We start from the raw sequence: 15,127 nt of genomic DNA, 5'->3' as shown, positions 1-15,127 counted from the left end.
GCACAATGGAGCGACAGTGTCTAGGTGTTGTAGAAATATTTTGTTGAAATATGCTACAGCCTGGTCAAGTGGGAGGGCTTTTAGGGAGGTCAAGTCACAGTTGCAGAGTAAAGTATTGAGGACCTCAGGAGAGAATTCTTTTTTTGTGTTTCTAGTGGATATATAGTTAGTGGTTTTGCATATGCTTGTTCTACTACCTATATTATTATGTTGTGGTCACTTAAGGTGGCTGGGAGACTGCCTGTGTGGGGGTACAATGTGGGGTTGTTAGTTAGGACCCAGTCAAGGATGGATTCTTTTTTAGATTTTTTTATCACATCTCGTTGGAATTTGGACTAGCTGCTGGTAGCCATGGAGACTTATTAGATTACTTGGTGGTTCTGATATGCAGGTGAACCAATCTAGGCTGAAATCCCCCAGAATAAGGGTTTCTTGTGAGTATGTGGAAGAACACCAGGATTAGAAGTCTTCAAGGCTAGCAGGTGTATTACCAGGTGGAATATAGATCACAATTGTGGTGATGACCTTTTTAGGGTGAAGTTGAAGTTGTGAGATAAGTATGTCCCAATTATTGGGGGAGGGGTAGGAGTTTGGTAATTGACGTACAGTTAAGTTGGACTTATACAGTAAGGCAGTTCCATCCCCTTTACGAAGTGGTCTTTCTTGTCTAATTATATTGTAGCCAGTAGGGAGAACTTCTGAGTTAACTATGTTTTTATTTAGCTAGGTTTCTGTTAAAGCAACTATGTCTGGGGAGTAGTGTGTTATTGTAGCCTGGAGTTCAGGTATTTTATTTTTGATATTTCTAATATTAATATTTAGCATTAAAATATGGTTGGCTTTGCTGTTGTTGTTGATTTGCCCAGGGATGAAGATAGTGGGGGTGTTATGTTCAGACATTTGTGTTGGAGCAGTTTGTGTTGGACAGGATGGATTTGGGTCTGGGTTGGGGTGGATATCTCCACTTATGGTGAGCCTGGTGTTAAAATGGTGATACAGATGTTGGAGTTTGGTGAGGAGTATGAGAAAGTATTGTGTTTTTTGGAGTAGGAATGAGAGCATATGTCTTTAGTTCTGAATTGGTCCGTTATGTAGTTCTTGAACAATTGTGGACAGATATTATTATAATGTGTGGTGTCTGTATATGAGAGTGCATAATGTAGTGTTGCGCTACTAAGTTTAGGGATATTGCTGGAGTGATAACTTGTGGTGTTATAAAGACTTATGAGAAGACAGACTAGACTTAGTTGTGTGATAGTCATGGTTATGAAGTTTAAGATGGTAGTAGGTGGGGGTCTGAATAGGAATTATAGGGTTGCACGATATGTGGATGGGTAAGTAGTGTGGGTGATGTAAAAAATGCCTAATGGGAATGAGAGTGATTGGGAGAATATTTTGTGGAGCAAGTTGGTGTGGTATAATGAGATCTGACTTGAGGAGTTGTGATTGGTGGAGGTGTTGTGAGGGTGAGCTGTGGGTGTGGCTGTGATTACTATAAATGTAGAGGTAGTGGGGGTGGGAGGGAATAGGGGGCAAGGCAGGGGAGTGGAGAGAGCCCGCGCATTAGCGAGGGCGAACGGAGCGGGGCAGAGCCCACCAAGACAAGAGCAAAAAGTAAGCATTACTTTACAAATCTGAACACTTTAAACAAATTCCTGAGGTCTAATGGCTTGCCAGCAAGCAGAATGCAATTACTGAAGAGCACTTGTGTCCTGGTGGGAGACTAGAAATTTAAAGATGGCTCTATGCCCAGCAGGATTCTAATATAGACTTAGTATTGGGGGAGGGAGATAGCATAAGGGGTGTAAACCAGGTGGAATGCAAAGAAACCAGAGAGGCAATCAGTGGAAAACTGTCAGTGAAGGCCTTAGACAGGGTAAGTAGGAATTTAAACTACCTGTAAAGTGAAGGAGAGAAGAGACAGCAAACTTTATTAAGGTTGGGAGTGTGTCATATAACATTGCACTTGGATCCAGTATCTACTTAAAGCTCTACATGTTTTCCATTAATTTCCATTAATCCGAACACTACAAAATATTTCACCCTTTGGTGCCAACTGATAGTCTACGGTATGAACAGTTTCATTAATCACGGAAACACCATCAACACAGAAATTTGCTCACAACTTTCTGACTGATCTACTTGCTTCTTTGGATACTCTCTTTTTATTAAAAGATTGTGCCACTTCAGACTTGCAAAGCCTTTTGAAATTTTTCCACTTTTTACATTTGTGACATTGCTGACCAAAAGCTAAGAACTTTTCTTGTTTAGGTTCATGGCTGCCCCACAATTACGACAACCAAGAATAAGATTAGGTGCTGTGGCCCCATTCAGTTTATGGTAGAAATTGGATACTTCCACACCTTTCAGCTTATATCTCTTTTTTATCTTAGCTTTCTGTTGTATACTATCAACATTCACACTGATACTACATGAGATACTATGTGCATGCTTTTCTCATTTGCAAGCTGTGATGCCAGTGCACTGGTCCAGCAATCAAGGAGCCTCAATCCTCACCACTAACACCAGTGAGGGGCATCCACATTGGGAAGGATAACAAATACACACACAGTAAAGTACACTTTCTCTTAAGAGCACACAGAGATCACAGTCTGTCTGGGGCTGGTTTCTCCCTTTCTCTCCAGATCCCCAATAAGACTCCTCACTGGCACAGCTATAGGGTCCAGATCTCAGCCTAGTGGTCAAGCTAAAACCTTCAGCACCCTCTCTGTCCAACCAGTGCTTTGTGTCCCTGCCCAAGTAGCTGACACACACACACAAGTTGAGATATGAGTTATATACAAACACACAGAAACTCCTGGGGAAGGCTGGCACAGGTTCTCCAGCTATGCCCTTTCTGCCCAGACTATACGGTAGTACCACTTGACACCAACCACTAATATCAGCTACTAATAAGGCCCTTATCAAAGGGTGTCCAATTATTACTGTGCAATGTTATTATCCAAATGGTAAGTGTAACTGAACAGTCAGGCTTATTGGAGTGGCTTGGCCAGTATTACTATATACATGCAATGTACTCTAGTCTAGAGCTTAAATTATCTCTACATAATACAGCCACAGTTGAAAGGTTTAAAGATATTTAATAATAAATAATAAGAACACAAGACAATACTTCTTAATACCCAGTGTTAGTTAAGAGTTCAGAGATCACAGGAAAATGTTTAAAATAATACAGTAAAATAGTTCTGATATCAGTACAGAAAACAACTAGTCTAATCTTCCTATTTCCAAGCTATTTCAAAGAGAGACACTAACGTCTAAGATCCTACTTACATACAGAGCACAGGCAGAGTGCTGGTGTGTTGGATGTTCAAGACAAATGCAAAATCCTCTGAGCCTCTCAGTTCTTAAATTGATAACACAGTACTGCTGACTCATTTCATATTACAACATTTTTTCTTCTCTGACTCCCAGGCTAACAGAAACTCATAGTTTAGCAGCCCTTTTGATCTTGCATCTGGTCAGGAAGCTACAGCGATAAAAGACATTATACATGCAAATTCTAGCAATTAACTCTAGTCTCAAAACAAAAGAAAGAATCTGCTGGTTCATACACCACCGCTCCGAGCCCTGAGGTCAAAAACAGTCATAAAATGCTTGACTTATCAGCTTTCTTACAGCAGAGTGCACTTTAGTTACATTTTTGCAATTCAACATCCAATACAGTCTTTTCACATTTAAGAGAACAAGCCTGTGGCTTATATTAATATTTAGAAATGACAGAATTATCTACAGAATTCTATCTAGCTAGGCTGGCAGCCTTCACATATCTTCACACAAGCATGTTCGTGTGCTTATCTGTAAGCTCAGCTCATATATTTGACAAATCTGTATGGCTTTGCTCAACGTTAAATCACTATCTCAAAGCAAAATCTTTTTCATGGCATCATTTTAACACCACACACAAGTCTGTCCTTTATCAGCTCATCTCGCAAATCACCAAATCTGCACGTTTTTGCTTTATTTTTCAAGTCAGTAATTTATGTTGCCACAGTATGACCAGGTTTTTGATTTCTTGAGTAAAATATGTGCCTTTCCATTGTAATATTTGTTTGAAGATTACACATTTCTCTAAATGTATGTTTTAAGCACTCAGGGTCAGGGTCTTTCTGCGTTTCAGCCTGTATTAAAATATGGAGGTTCTTCCCCTCCCCTGCATACATGGCAGGAGCATATACAAATGAGAATTCCCTCTCAATGGCTTCTGAGTCAGTGAAATTAAGAAGTATAAATGCTCTCGTATATACGTCTTTATCAGAAAATGCAGCCTGTATGAAAATATGATATTCTTGTTCAAATACTAGCCAATTCTCAGCAATATTGTTATCAAACCCCAGCGGTTGAGGTCTGCAAAATCTTCTGCCATAACAACAAAATATGTTTAAACATAAGCATAGACCAGGTGCTTGTAATTCTGCTCAAATGCACAACGATCTCTTTGAAAAGGCTTCACTTCAACACTGCGAACATTCCAGAAACTTCAGATACTTCGAATAGCTTTAGTTAATGTGAAAAAGTAGTACATTGCAAAGAAATTTGGTCATTTTATCCTTTTCATGCATTTTAAACATTTTGGAAATTGTTTTGTATTTATTTCGAGTACTTTTATCAGTATGTCGCAATTTCGGAAATTTCATTTATCTCAGTAATTATTCTGAACATTTTGAATGTTTCACCACACATTTGGGGACTGAAAAAATCATTTAAATAAATTTAAGCACCTTTGAATAACCACTGACCTGTTTGCTAGTTCACTCCTGTATATTCCTCTTTTTCTAACTGCGTGCCTCATGGCTTGTGTGTTGCTTCAACTTTGGATCTCACTTCTGACACCATGTCATTTGTTTCATGCATTCAAAAGAGACAATAGAGCACTGTATGGGCTCAAGATATTTATTGTACATAAACACATCACAAACTGTAACTGGAACATGTATTTGAGCTAACTGATTCACTCAGTGTCGTCAAACACATTCTCATGTGCATCTCCATTCATGCCTACATTCACTCTGGGTGACTATACAAAATGGCACTGATCTTGCACGTGCTCAGTACCTATGTGCATGTGCTATCTAGCTACAGTGGCTGACTAGGAACAATACATACAATGATCTACAGATAGGTAGCTTTTGATATATGTAAGGGTGGGCTGAAATAAACCTGATAAGGACATTCAGAATCGAAGTTTGCCATGACAAACTCTATCTAAGGCTTTAGATAAGTCTAGAAATAAGGGGGGGAACAGTCTCTCATTATCTCTAGCTTTATTGACAGTATCTATATAGGTTAGAAGTGCAGTGTTAATACTATGGGAAGGATGGAAGCCATGTTGTGTAGGGGATAGGGGTTCTTCCTGCAGGAGATAGTCTAGCAATTGTTTTTAACACATTTTTCAAGTATTTGTTTGGGGGGGGGGGGATTGCTACTGCTTTTTTAAGGTGGGCTGTGTCATCTGTCACTCCTGCAAGTGTTTGTACTTGTTTATTTTAATATTTTACATTACATTCTATAGATTTGTTGTCAGTCGGACTTTTCCCTAGTCTTCTCTTGTTACTCTCCATTTCATTTGTTTTATTTATTCATTTAGTTGTTTATTTATTTACCTTTGCCTAAGGGGAGAATTTTTTTAGTTATTTCCCCTTTTTTTTCTGCAGCCTTGGCTGGGAGCTTTGGTTTTAGACAGCTGCCTTGTAGAAGCTTGGCCACTCCTGTTCTTCAGTAGTGGTTCTGTGATTCCACATCTGCTTAGCTATTTGGAAATTAAATGAATTCCGGTCATATTAACTAACAATGCATGGTATCTTGTATACATGGCTGCATCATCAAAGACAAAATCCATCAGAATACTGACTTATGTGTGTGGTGTGCTTATGGAGATGTGTACCAGATCTAAGTGTCAGCTTACAAACTGTACATCAGTGATGGCATTCTGGTTAATGCAATTAGTTTAACATCAAAGAGACAAGCCCAATTCATAGCTTTGGTGTGCTCAATGATTTTATATTGAAGTAATTGTGGTCATGTTGGACAACATGGCTATAATGGTCACTAATACAATTCCTCTGCAGACTCAAAATAATGCCAACTGCCCTCATTCTACCAGATGTAGTTCTTTTAACTCATTCAATAGAGTACATGTTGTCATACTTAAGCCTGTGTGCTCCAGACATCACCTGTCTCTTAAATGCCTACCAGTGATAATAAAAAGATTGTCACAGTTTAGCAGAGCATTTTACCACCTCCACCTGATACCTTTACCTGTTAATGCATAATGATGTTGGGAAAGCCCGATCCCGTTTTAGCAACTATTTATATTCAAGATCACCAAATGACACAGATTGCTGAGCTAACTGCAATGTTATTGTACAATTAAGTGAGACAGTGCTTTACCCAAGCAAAGAAACCAGTCTGTCATTGTCTCCCAAACTTTCACTTGACACTCAAACGGCAGACCCCCGCAGCCATCCCCACACCAGCCCCATACATAATCCTATGCAAACCTGTGGAGCAGCCTTCTTCCCTGTTTTAGAAATTGCTCTCACTTTTTAACAGCCATCTGCTTTAAAAGGAACCAGAATATTTTTTTAATTATTTTTAAGGAACACATGACTGTAATCTTAACATTCTTAACATTTTGAGCCAACATTTTCCATGTAGCATCTATGGACTCCACCTTGTCAACCATTCCACTGTCATTGCATATTTTTTTTTGTCAGAAAATCACCAACTTACATAGCAACATGAAATCACCTTTTAATATGGAAGTATAAAATTATACTTAGAATTCACAATGCACCGTCCTATGATATGTGTTATACAAGTTTTATCTCAAAGTATTGCTAATTGTCCAGACTTATGATTCTGCATTTAATTTCAAATATTTATCATCAGAACTTTATTTAAAGTTCAACATTTTTTACACTGAAGTTGCATAATGCCATCTCTAGGGGCTTGTCTAATAAACACCAGCACTCAGCATCCTATTCCATCTCTGATGGTGATATCATGTTGAAAATGCCACATTGCACAAGTAACCTTCTCAGCACTTTGTCAACTGCAAATTGGATGCAGTTCCATCTGGGTGAATTCAGATATGGATGTTTTCTGCAGGAAACCCCTGCCAGTGATTCATTTATCTTCACTGATTACCCCTGCAAAAATTCTTACATTTATTTATTTATTTGTTTATGTTTCATCTGACTGGATTCCCAACCAGTTTTTCTTGTCAGGATGGTTCTTTTTCAGTTGTAATGCAACAAGTCATAGAATACTTTGCAGAGTGACAGAAAAATGTGCGTTGAGCTGAAACTGCACAATCACACTTCATAAGTCAGAACACAGACCTAAAGGAGGAGTATTTAGAATAATTTCTCTTAGAATTTTTCTATCAAAGTTTTGAGACAACATTTTATTAGGTGAACATTTCCTTATAAGTGTTCTTAAAGTACTACTGTATGGTACAGAAGAGTGGCAGTACAGGTAAACAAAGAAGATGAGGAAGCTAGAGGTGATGGAGATGAAGTGCTGGAGATGGGTGGTAGGATGCACACTGTGGGACAGATGAAGAAATGATGACATCAGAGCAGAAGCCAAAGTAGCGCCAATTGCAGAGAAGGTCAAAGAGAATAGGCTACAGTGGTTCAGGCACATGTGAGGGGGAAAGCAGAAGATGATCTGATGAAGAAGATTTGTGAGACACAGGAATAAGGCAAGAGGAAATGAAAATGTCCAGCAAAAGGTTGGATGGATTGTATAAGAAAAGACTTTGACAATCAGGCATGGTTAGGCTTGACTCTCAAAGAGGAAAGGAGGGTGATATTGAATCAAGAGAGGTGATAGTAGTTGATGTAATACCTGAACCGTATAAAGAAAAAGGAAAACAGAATACTATCAAGACAAGCAAAGCATTGCATTAACATAGGTTAGCATCTGAAAGGAAGGATAGTTATAATAAATCCTTCTTTAACTATGTAAGGTGGCTAAATAATAGCATTCAATATTTGCCCACATATATTCAAAATAGCACCACCTGTTGAGACCCAAACAGACATTGCAAATGCACTTACAAGTGATTTCAATTCAAATCTTACCCTAGAGACTTGTGTTCATAGTCCACATGTCATGGAATTCCTTAAGCCCTTAGGGACACTACTTGAACTGTTTAGCCACATACTTTGTCCCTGAAGTTTGGCACACTGCAGTAGTGATGTCACTCTATATGGGTGGCCCTGCCACTGACCCCCAGAAAGTAGAGACCCATCATCCTGATGAGTCTCATCTGCAAAGTCATGAAATGTATTATAACTGACCTGTCTAACCACAATATCAAACATCTCATTAGACTCGACCCACAGCAGTTCGGCTTTGTCAAAGGTAGATTCCACCTTATGAATTTGGTTAACTTCTTCAAGAGGCTAACAGAGGCTGTTGACAGTGGTTATGCTGTTCACATACCGGCTCTTGACCTAGATAAGGCTTTTGATACCATCCTCTATGCCAGCATTTTAAATAAGCTTAATGCATCAAAAATAGATCTCTGTCTGGTCTGATGGACTGGAAACTATCTGACAGAGAAAATCCACAAAGCTTTACAAATGCCTCAACAGAAACAATGGAAGTGATCAATGGTGTTCTCCAGAGCTCAGTCCTGGGACCCCTTCTATCAATATTTACTTTTTTGGGGTCTCCAGACTGGAAACCAAGACCACTAAGTTAATCGGCAGATGACTGAAAACCGGGAGTCATTGTCAAGTCTCCCTCTGACACCAAACCCTTCTGCATGAATTTACACTCATAAATGTTTAGTATACTGAAAATGGACTAAAATTAAATGCAAAAAACAAATGCAGTATTGTGACATTTGGTATGCATCCCTCTCCATCATCATATACCATAGACATTACCACTCTTCAAACTGAGACTGTTGTTAGGGACCGTCATCATATACCATAGACATTACCACTCTTCAAACTGAGACTGTTGTTAGGGACTTTGGAGCATGTGGTTTGACAATTCCCTCTTTTTCAATCATCATGTGACATAGACACTCAAGAAATCTTTCTATTCATCACAGCTAATTGCTAAGGAAATATCATCTAGATCTTGGGAGGTCATTGCTCTGTTATATTCAGCACTCATTGGGCCAATTATAGAGTACAATGCCCTGTTTAGAATGACAATCACCATGTAAATTAAACAACTTGAAAGACCCTAGATTTCCCTAATAAAAATGATCAAATGCTTAAAGCCTCTTGACTGCCAAGAAAGACTAGAAACATTGTTCCTTTATTCAATATCATACAGCCTTCTGAGGTGAGATCTCTGACTTGCTTTCTGTACCATTTGGGACTCATTTGTACTGGATCTCCTATATCTCCACAAATCTACTAACCTTACAAATACCAGAAGCAGGTACATAAATCTTCTCCAAATGGATGAAGAAAATATGACGGAAAGATGAAGCTTGATTAGACTGCGCCTCCCCTGCGTCTGGAATTAGCTGCCCCTGCATATTAAGCAATGTGATACTATATCATTCTGCAAATGGTACCTTGATGATTCAATGGGTACCTACAAATTCACCCTGGGATTGACTGGCCTCCTAGAGAAATGGGGTACAGCCAAGGATGGACACTGGCAAGGTGTTAATGGTCAATAGACTCCATTATCTTGTGATGTCCTACGATTCCTTTAAAGGGCGCTACCATGGCTGCTAGTATTCAGTTATCTTGTGATGTCGTATAATTCCTTTAAAGGGCGCTACCATGGCTGCTAGTAGTACTTTAGACATTCAGGGTCTGTAAGGTTCTTCATGATTTCCAGTTTCTGTCATTACTGTGTTTGTGATTTTCACCATCAGTATGTCAACATTCAGTAATGACAGAATCATGCTTTTTTTCCATTCCTAAGCTAGAAATCTGTGTACCTGAAACTTGTAGATGGTCTATATAAACAGGAATTTAGCAGCTGATGTGACATAATCTGTACTTTCCCCATTCTGTTATTAATCTCATGACATCAGTACTTTCAACATCATCTTATCTAGTAGGGGCCACTCAACATATCCTGATCATGTGACATTCTTTCTTTGGTGACTGTATTTCTGAGACCACTGTATGTTTGTGTATGTGTGATGTGGAGAAGGGTAATTAGACACATTTAAAATGTTAGGCTGAATCAGGTTCCATAAAGTTAACAAAATATTATTATACAGCAACAATATCTGAGTTAACATATAAAGAATAATATATTTCTAAAATAAATATTTAAACTGATAAATGAATAAAATATAGGCAATTTTCCTGGACAGCTGTTTTGGTTCCACTAGTTTCTTACTTTGATTTTATTATATTTTAACAATTACCTGCCTATAAAAAAACAAGAGTTTGCCTGCTGCAACATTTCAGTGTGCAACTTACTTCATATACAAGCTTTGCAGTGTTTTAGAATTCACTCTAGGTTACCTAAATTCAGGTTTCCAAGTGGCCTTTGGCCAAAAGGCTGTTTGCTCATGAGACACACCCACATTATACAGAATGAGAACGGAAATGAGGAATGTCTGAGTGAAACACAGAGGTGCGCAAACATTCACACAAAGTAATTAACTGCATCTTGGCTCAGTATCTGTCTGGGTCTAGAAAAGGCGACATCACAGGGAGTATACAGCACTTTTCAGATGGGGAATAGCATATCCTGTGTACCTCAACACAGAAAGCTGGGATCCTGGAGAAGCAGAAGGAATTCTTCAAAAAGGTAAATAAATAAATAACGCATGCATATTCCAGTTATTTTGATAATCTTAGAACTAAGCTGAAAACTATACATTACTGACATTATTTACTTTTCAACTACTCCAAAACTAAAGTACAGTTCATTTTAATTTGGGGTTTAGGTATATAGGGCTCTGTTTTGTACTTTCTATCAACTTACTGATATTGTTTGCTTTTCAACTTCTCCCATGCTAAAGTATAGTTTATTTTAATTTAGTGTTTAGTTAAATATGCATGTACTTTCCTTACTTCCTGCACTTTTTCCTTCTTTGCCAAAGAAATGTGACCATATGAGGCGAAGTACAGTTTTACATCAGTAATATACATTGAATGCATGAAATACCTGCTTGGGATACTGTTTCAAGGGAATTATGTTAAAACCACACAGATACTATTTGTTTCTGTTCTGCTGTTCTCTCAGCAGGATGGATTTGAAAATGAACGGGCAATGCTTTTACTAATGTAAACACTGCTTGTGTACAGCATTGCATTTCAGACTTCACATTTACTTGGTGCTCTATATTTACCTTTATTTTAGTGATCGAATTTCCATATCTTCCACTTTAAGTCTGTAATTACTTCTATCTTGTTTAACCTATTGCTTATCGTAATGATGTTAGGGTTGAAAATGGGCTACTGGGACCAGTCCAGGTACCTGTATCCAACAATAAATTATGCCATTCAGAATTTTCAAAACTTGCTGTAAGGCACAGGGTTCTAATACTTTGAACACACTTTCAAGCATGTTTTTAAATAAATGTATGATTTTTCAGAAATATCATACAATTTTTGTTTACCATGAATACATTTATTTTTGTTAGCTGCATCTTTCTGTCCAGCTATTTTTTAATTACACGTGTTTTTTTCTATGTAGTGTAAAAACAGTACATCCTGGAACAGATCATAAGCGCCAATGCTGTCAAGCTACTTATGAAATAGGTTGGATTATTTAGAATATTGACAAACCCTACATAAGTTTAATAATGTTATAATTTATTTATTTATTGACATTTGATTACCTGGAAAGTCTGACTGGGGTGACTGCTACAGCCTCATTTATTTCTCTGCTAAATAAGTTTGACTTTGCTTTGGATTCTACTCACTACTTGCTTTGGTAACTGTTTTTTTTTTTTTTCTTTAGACTGTGGACAAGCCACAGAATGCCTTTATTATCTTTGTTAAGTAGAACTCTGTCGAGTCTCACCTGAAACAGGTAGTACCTGTCTAGTGAGCCCTGTGGGGCTAACAAAAACAAATAAACTAGTCCAACTCAAAGTAGCTAAAAAGTGCGAGTTGCTGCTGCAGCTGTTTGACCGCATTGTCTGCTACTCTCCTGAGACAAAGAAATTTCTGTCTGCCTCATAGTATTTTAATTAATTAAAGACATAAAATAAATAAATAACTGTATTTAATATTTGCAAGCTACGCAATCCTAAATTCAAAGATAACCTAAGTAATTTACTGAGAACTGCCTAGTGCACAAATGGTGACTGTGAGACTTGAACCCTGCTCTACAGGATGTGACTTGATATGCAACATTTTGCCTTAAGAAAATGCATATTTCATATCTTTCTGAAGTTTAGTTTACTATAACAACTTGCACTTTAGGAAGTTCTTTAGCGCTATACAGAAAATAAGGTGTAAAACTAAGGCTTCAAGATGTGCACATAGTTTAATTGAAGTAGAACTTACTGTTTGCTTTTTGCTTATTATGCAATGGGAATTCAACAGGTTAAATAAACAAAAAACATACAGCTTTGCACCAACTTTCTTCTGGAATTATATTACTAAGCTGACTGGATTTTATAAAAAATATTAAAAAATGCCTTTATTGCACAGATGAGGTATATGTATTTCACAAGCACTGACTGTTTTTTTTCCACATTTGCTTGTCCAATGCTGATCTCTGTGTAGAAAAAGTAGCAGAAAGGAAACAAGCAACGGTCCTGATAAATCAACTAGCCTTCTCAACATGTTCTTCATTCCTCCAACTAACATGACAGAAATGGTAAGTTTTCCTGCAGATCAATATGCCATAAAATAGAAAGCAACATCTGAGTAAGTTTTATATTACTTTATCTTTAGAAAGGTGTGACAGCATGTCTGAATAATACAGGTGTCAACACAATGACGAGATGAATAATTTATAAACCTGCTTTCAAATGCAGCAAAAGGATCGTTTGTGAATGTGTGTGTGTGTGTGTGTGTGTGTGTGTGTGTGTGTGTGTGTGTGTGTGTGTGTGTGTATACTAGGAACATACAAGTAAATTACAAAGACATGTCAAGCGTCATTTTGATGGGAGTGGCCTAGGTTACTCATTCTAAGTCATTCATTCTGTTTCTGAGTCACAACTACCTGGCACAATGTAGCTCTATGATGCGAAAACAACAGACTGTAGCAGATAAGATTCTGAAACAGAAGTTAGCTGCCGGGAGTGATGTAAATGAAGTCATTTGCACAGATAAACAAGCTTTGATTAAAGGTATAACTCTTGTTTATATTCAGCTTGCCCCGTCCACCTGTTTTAATTTTTGCCTTAATATTGTTTCCATTTTTTTTTTTTCGTTGAGTGACATTCTTTATTTGTCATTGACACTGCTGTAGACAATAAATTATAATTTGATGCATTGTGCCACAGTATTTCATAATTCCATGGTCCGGGCCTAAGTTCTAGGCACTGACTGTGCAAACACTACATGTGTTCTACTTGTCAGCAACATGACAGTTGACTGAGTAGTCTGAATTGTTCACTCCTGTGACCTTGTTCAAAGTTGGAAAACCTAAGAGGATTAGTTTATTTACCTGATTAGCAAATGAATAAAGCTGTTGGATATCATGCACAGTACTTTAAGCATCAATGTCTTAGCTTTGAAATTATGTTCATTACAATACTGTGATTGGTTAATTACAGTTTTTATTATGATAGCATGCTGATTTAAACAATAAACCAAAGAGTAAGAAGGTCACACTGACAAACCAGTTAGTAAAAACTACAAGAAAAACCTAACCAAGCTAGAGTTTTCACTATGTGGTACCTTAAACCTCCTGAAATAGAGCCTCATGGGACATATGCAAATGACCAACTAAGACTAGTGGTTAGGTTTTTCTTGTAGTTTTCACTAACTGGTTTGTCTGTGACACAGTACCTCTCAACTGTACAGATTTTTTTACAGAATGTCCAGATTGTTGCCTCATATTTTTGGTCTAGTGCTCATAAAATTGTGTTTTTCTGGCAAATCACTGGCAAATCATTGAGGACTGAAGTCAGAAAATAACATACAGTTGAGTTTCAGACTTCATACCATTCAGAAAATGTTTATTTGTGCCTTTGTCCAGATTTCTTGCTGTAAGAGGTTGAGAGGTAGTCAGACTTTTTCTCTTTGGTTTTGGGATAGTTTGCACACACCTTATTGTTATGGACATCAGCTGGGTTAAAAACACCCTGTGTTTCTAAAGTATACTCCAAATCCAACTTCAGACCAGTGACAAGTGGAGTAACACAGGGTTCAGTCCTGGGTTCTCTCCTGTTTGGTATCTACTTCTCTGAAGTACGGGCTAACAAAGAAGGTCTTTGGCTAATGAAGTTCGCAGATGACTGCAAACTAGGAACCATAATCAAAACTCCAAAAGATGTGGACATCCTACAAAAGGGCCTCGCTGAGACAGTTGCCTGGTGTCAAAGCCATGGCCTCAAGTTTAATGCCAAAAAGTGCATTGTCATCCCTTTTGATAAAAACTCTGTACCCATGAACTACCACAAATGCGGTAGTCTACTTAACACCGAAAGTGTGATAAGAGACCGTGGGACACAGGTGGACAGTAGTCTCTCCTTTGATAATCACATTGCCACAGTAGTCAGGAAATCCTTCTACATGCCACACCTCATCACAAAAGGTTTCTCATCCAGGAAAAAAGAGGTCATTGTTCCCCTCTACTCATCACTCATTATAGAGTACAACGCCCTTTTTGGTATGTACCTCACAAGACATCTACAACAACTGGAAAGGCCATAGAAATACCTCACAAATAGGATTACCAGCCTCAAACAGATGCCCTATGCAGACAATCTCAAAAAACTGCAGCTTTACTCCATCGCATATCGCCTACTCAGAGACGATCTCTGCCTAACACACAAAGCTATGTCAAATCCAGAGCTTTTGGACATGCTCCACTTAAAGAAATCCCAATCCCACCAAGCTACATGCTTTAGGGACCTAAACCTTGACAACGCAATAAACAGAACATGCTGGAGGGATAGATTCCTGTCCCAGAGACTTTCCATACTCTGGAGCAAACTACCTATCTATGTCAAACAAAGCTTCTCATTAGCACTCTT

General features: G+C 38.1%; 1 protein-coding gene across 3 annotated transcripts in view; it reads left to right on the top strand.

Annotated features, from left to right (window-relative positions):
• Positions 1-10,624: 10,624 nt before the first annotated feature.
• The window catches only part of PLEKHN1 (pleckstrin homology domain containing N1), a 186,306-nt gene continuing 181,803 nt past the window's right edge, over positions 10,625-15,127 (top strand). For all 3 annotated transcript variants that reach the window (XM_044063094.1, XM_044063095.1, XM_044063093.1), the window contains exons 1-2: positions 10,625-10,773; positions 12,705-12,798. In XM_044063094.1, the coding sequence (XP_043919029.1) occupies positions 10,697-10,773; positions 12,705-12,798 (171 nt within the window). In that variant the 5' untranslated portion in view covers positions 10,625-10,696. The remainder of the gene's footprint in view (positions 10,774-12,704; positions 12,799-15,127) is intronic.

Source organism: Protopterus annectens, chromosome 2.part1 (genome assembly GCF_019279795.1).
Source record: "Protopterus annectens isolate FY-2018-M chromosome 2.part1, PAN1.0, whole genome shotgun sequence".
Taxonomy (NCBI): domain Eukaryota; kingdom Metazoa; phylum Chordata; order Ceratodontiformes; family Protopteridae; genus Protopterus; species Protopterus annectens.
Note: the sequence above shows the minus strand (reverse complement) of the source record. Positions and strands in the feature narration are given on the sequence as shown.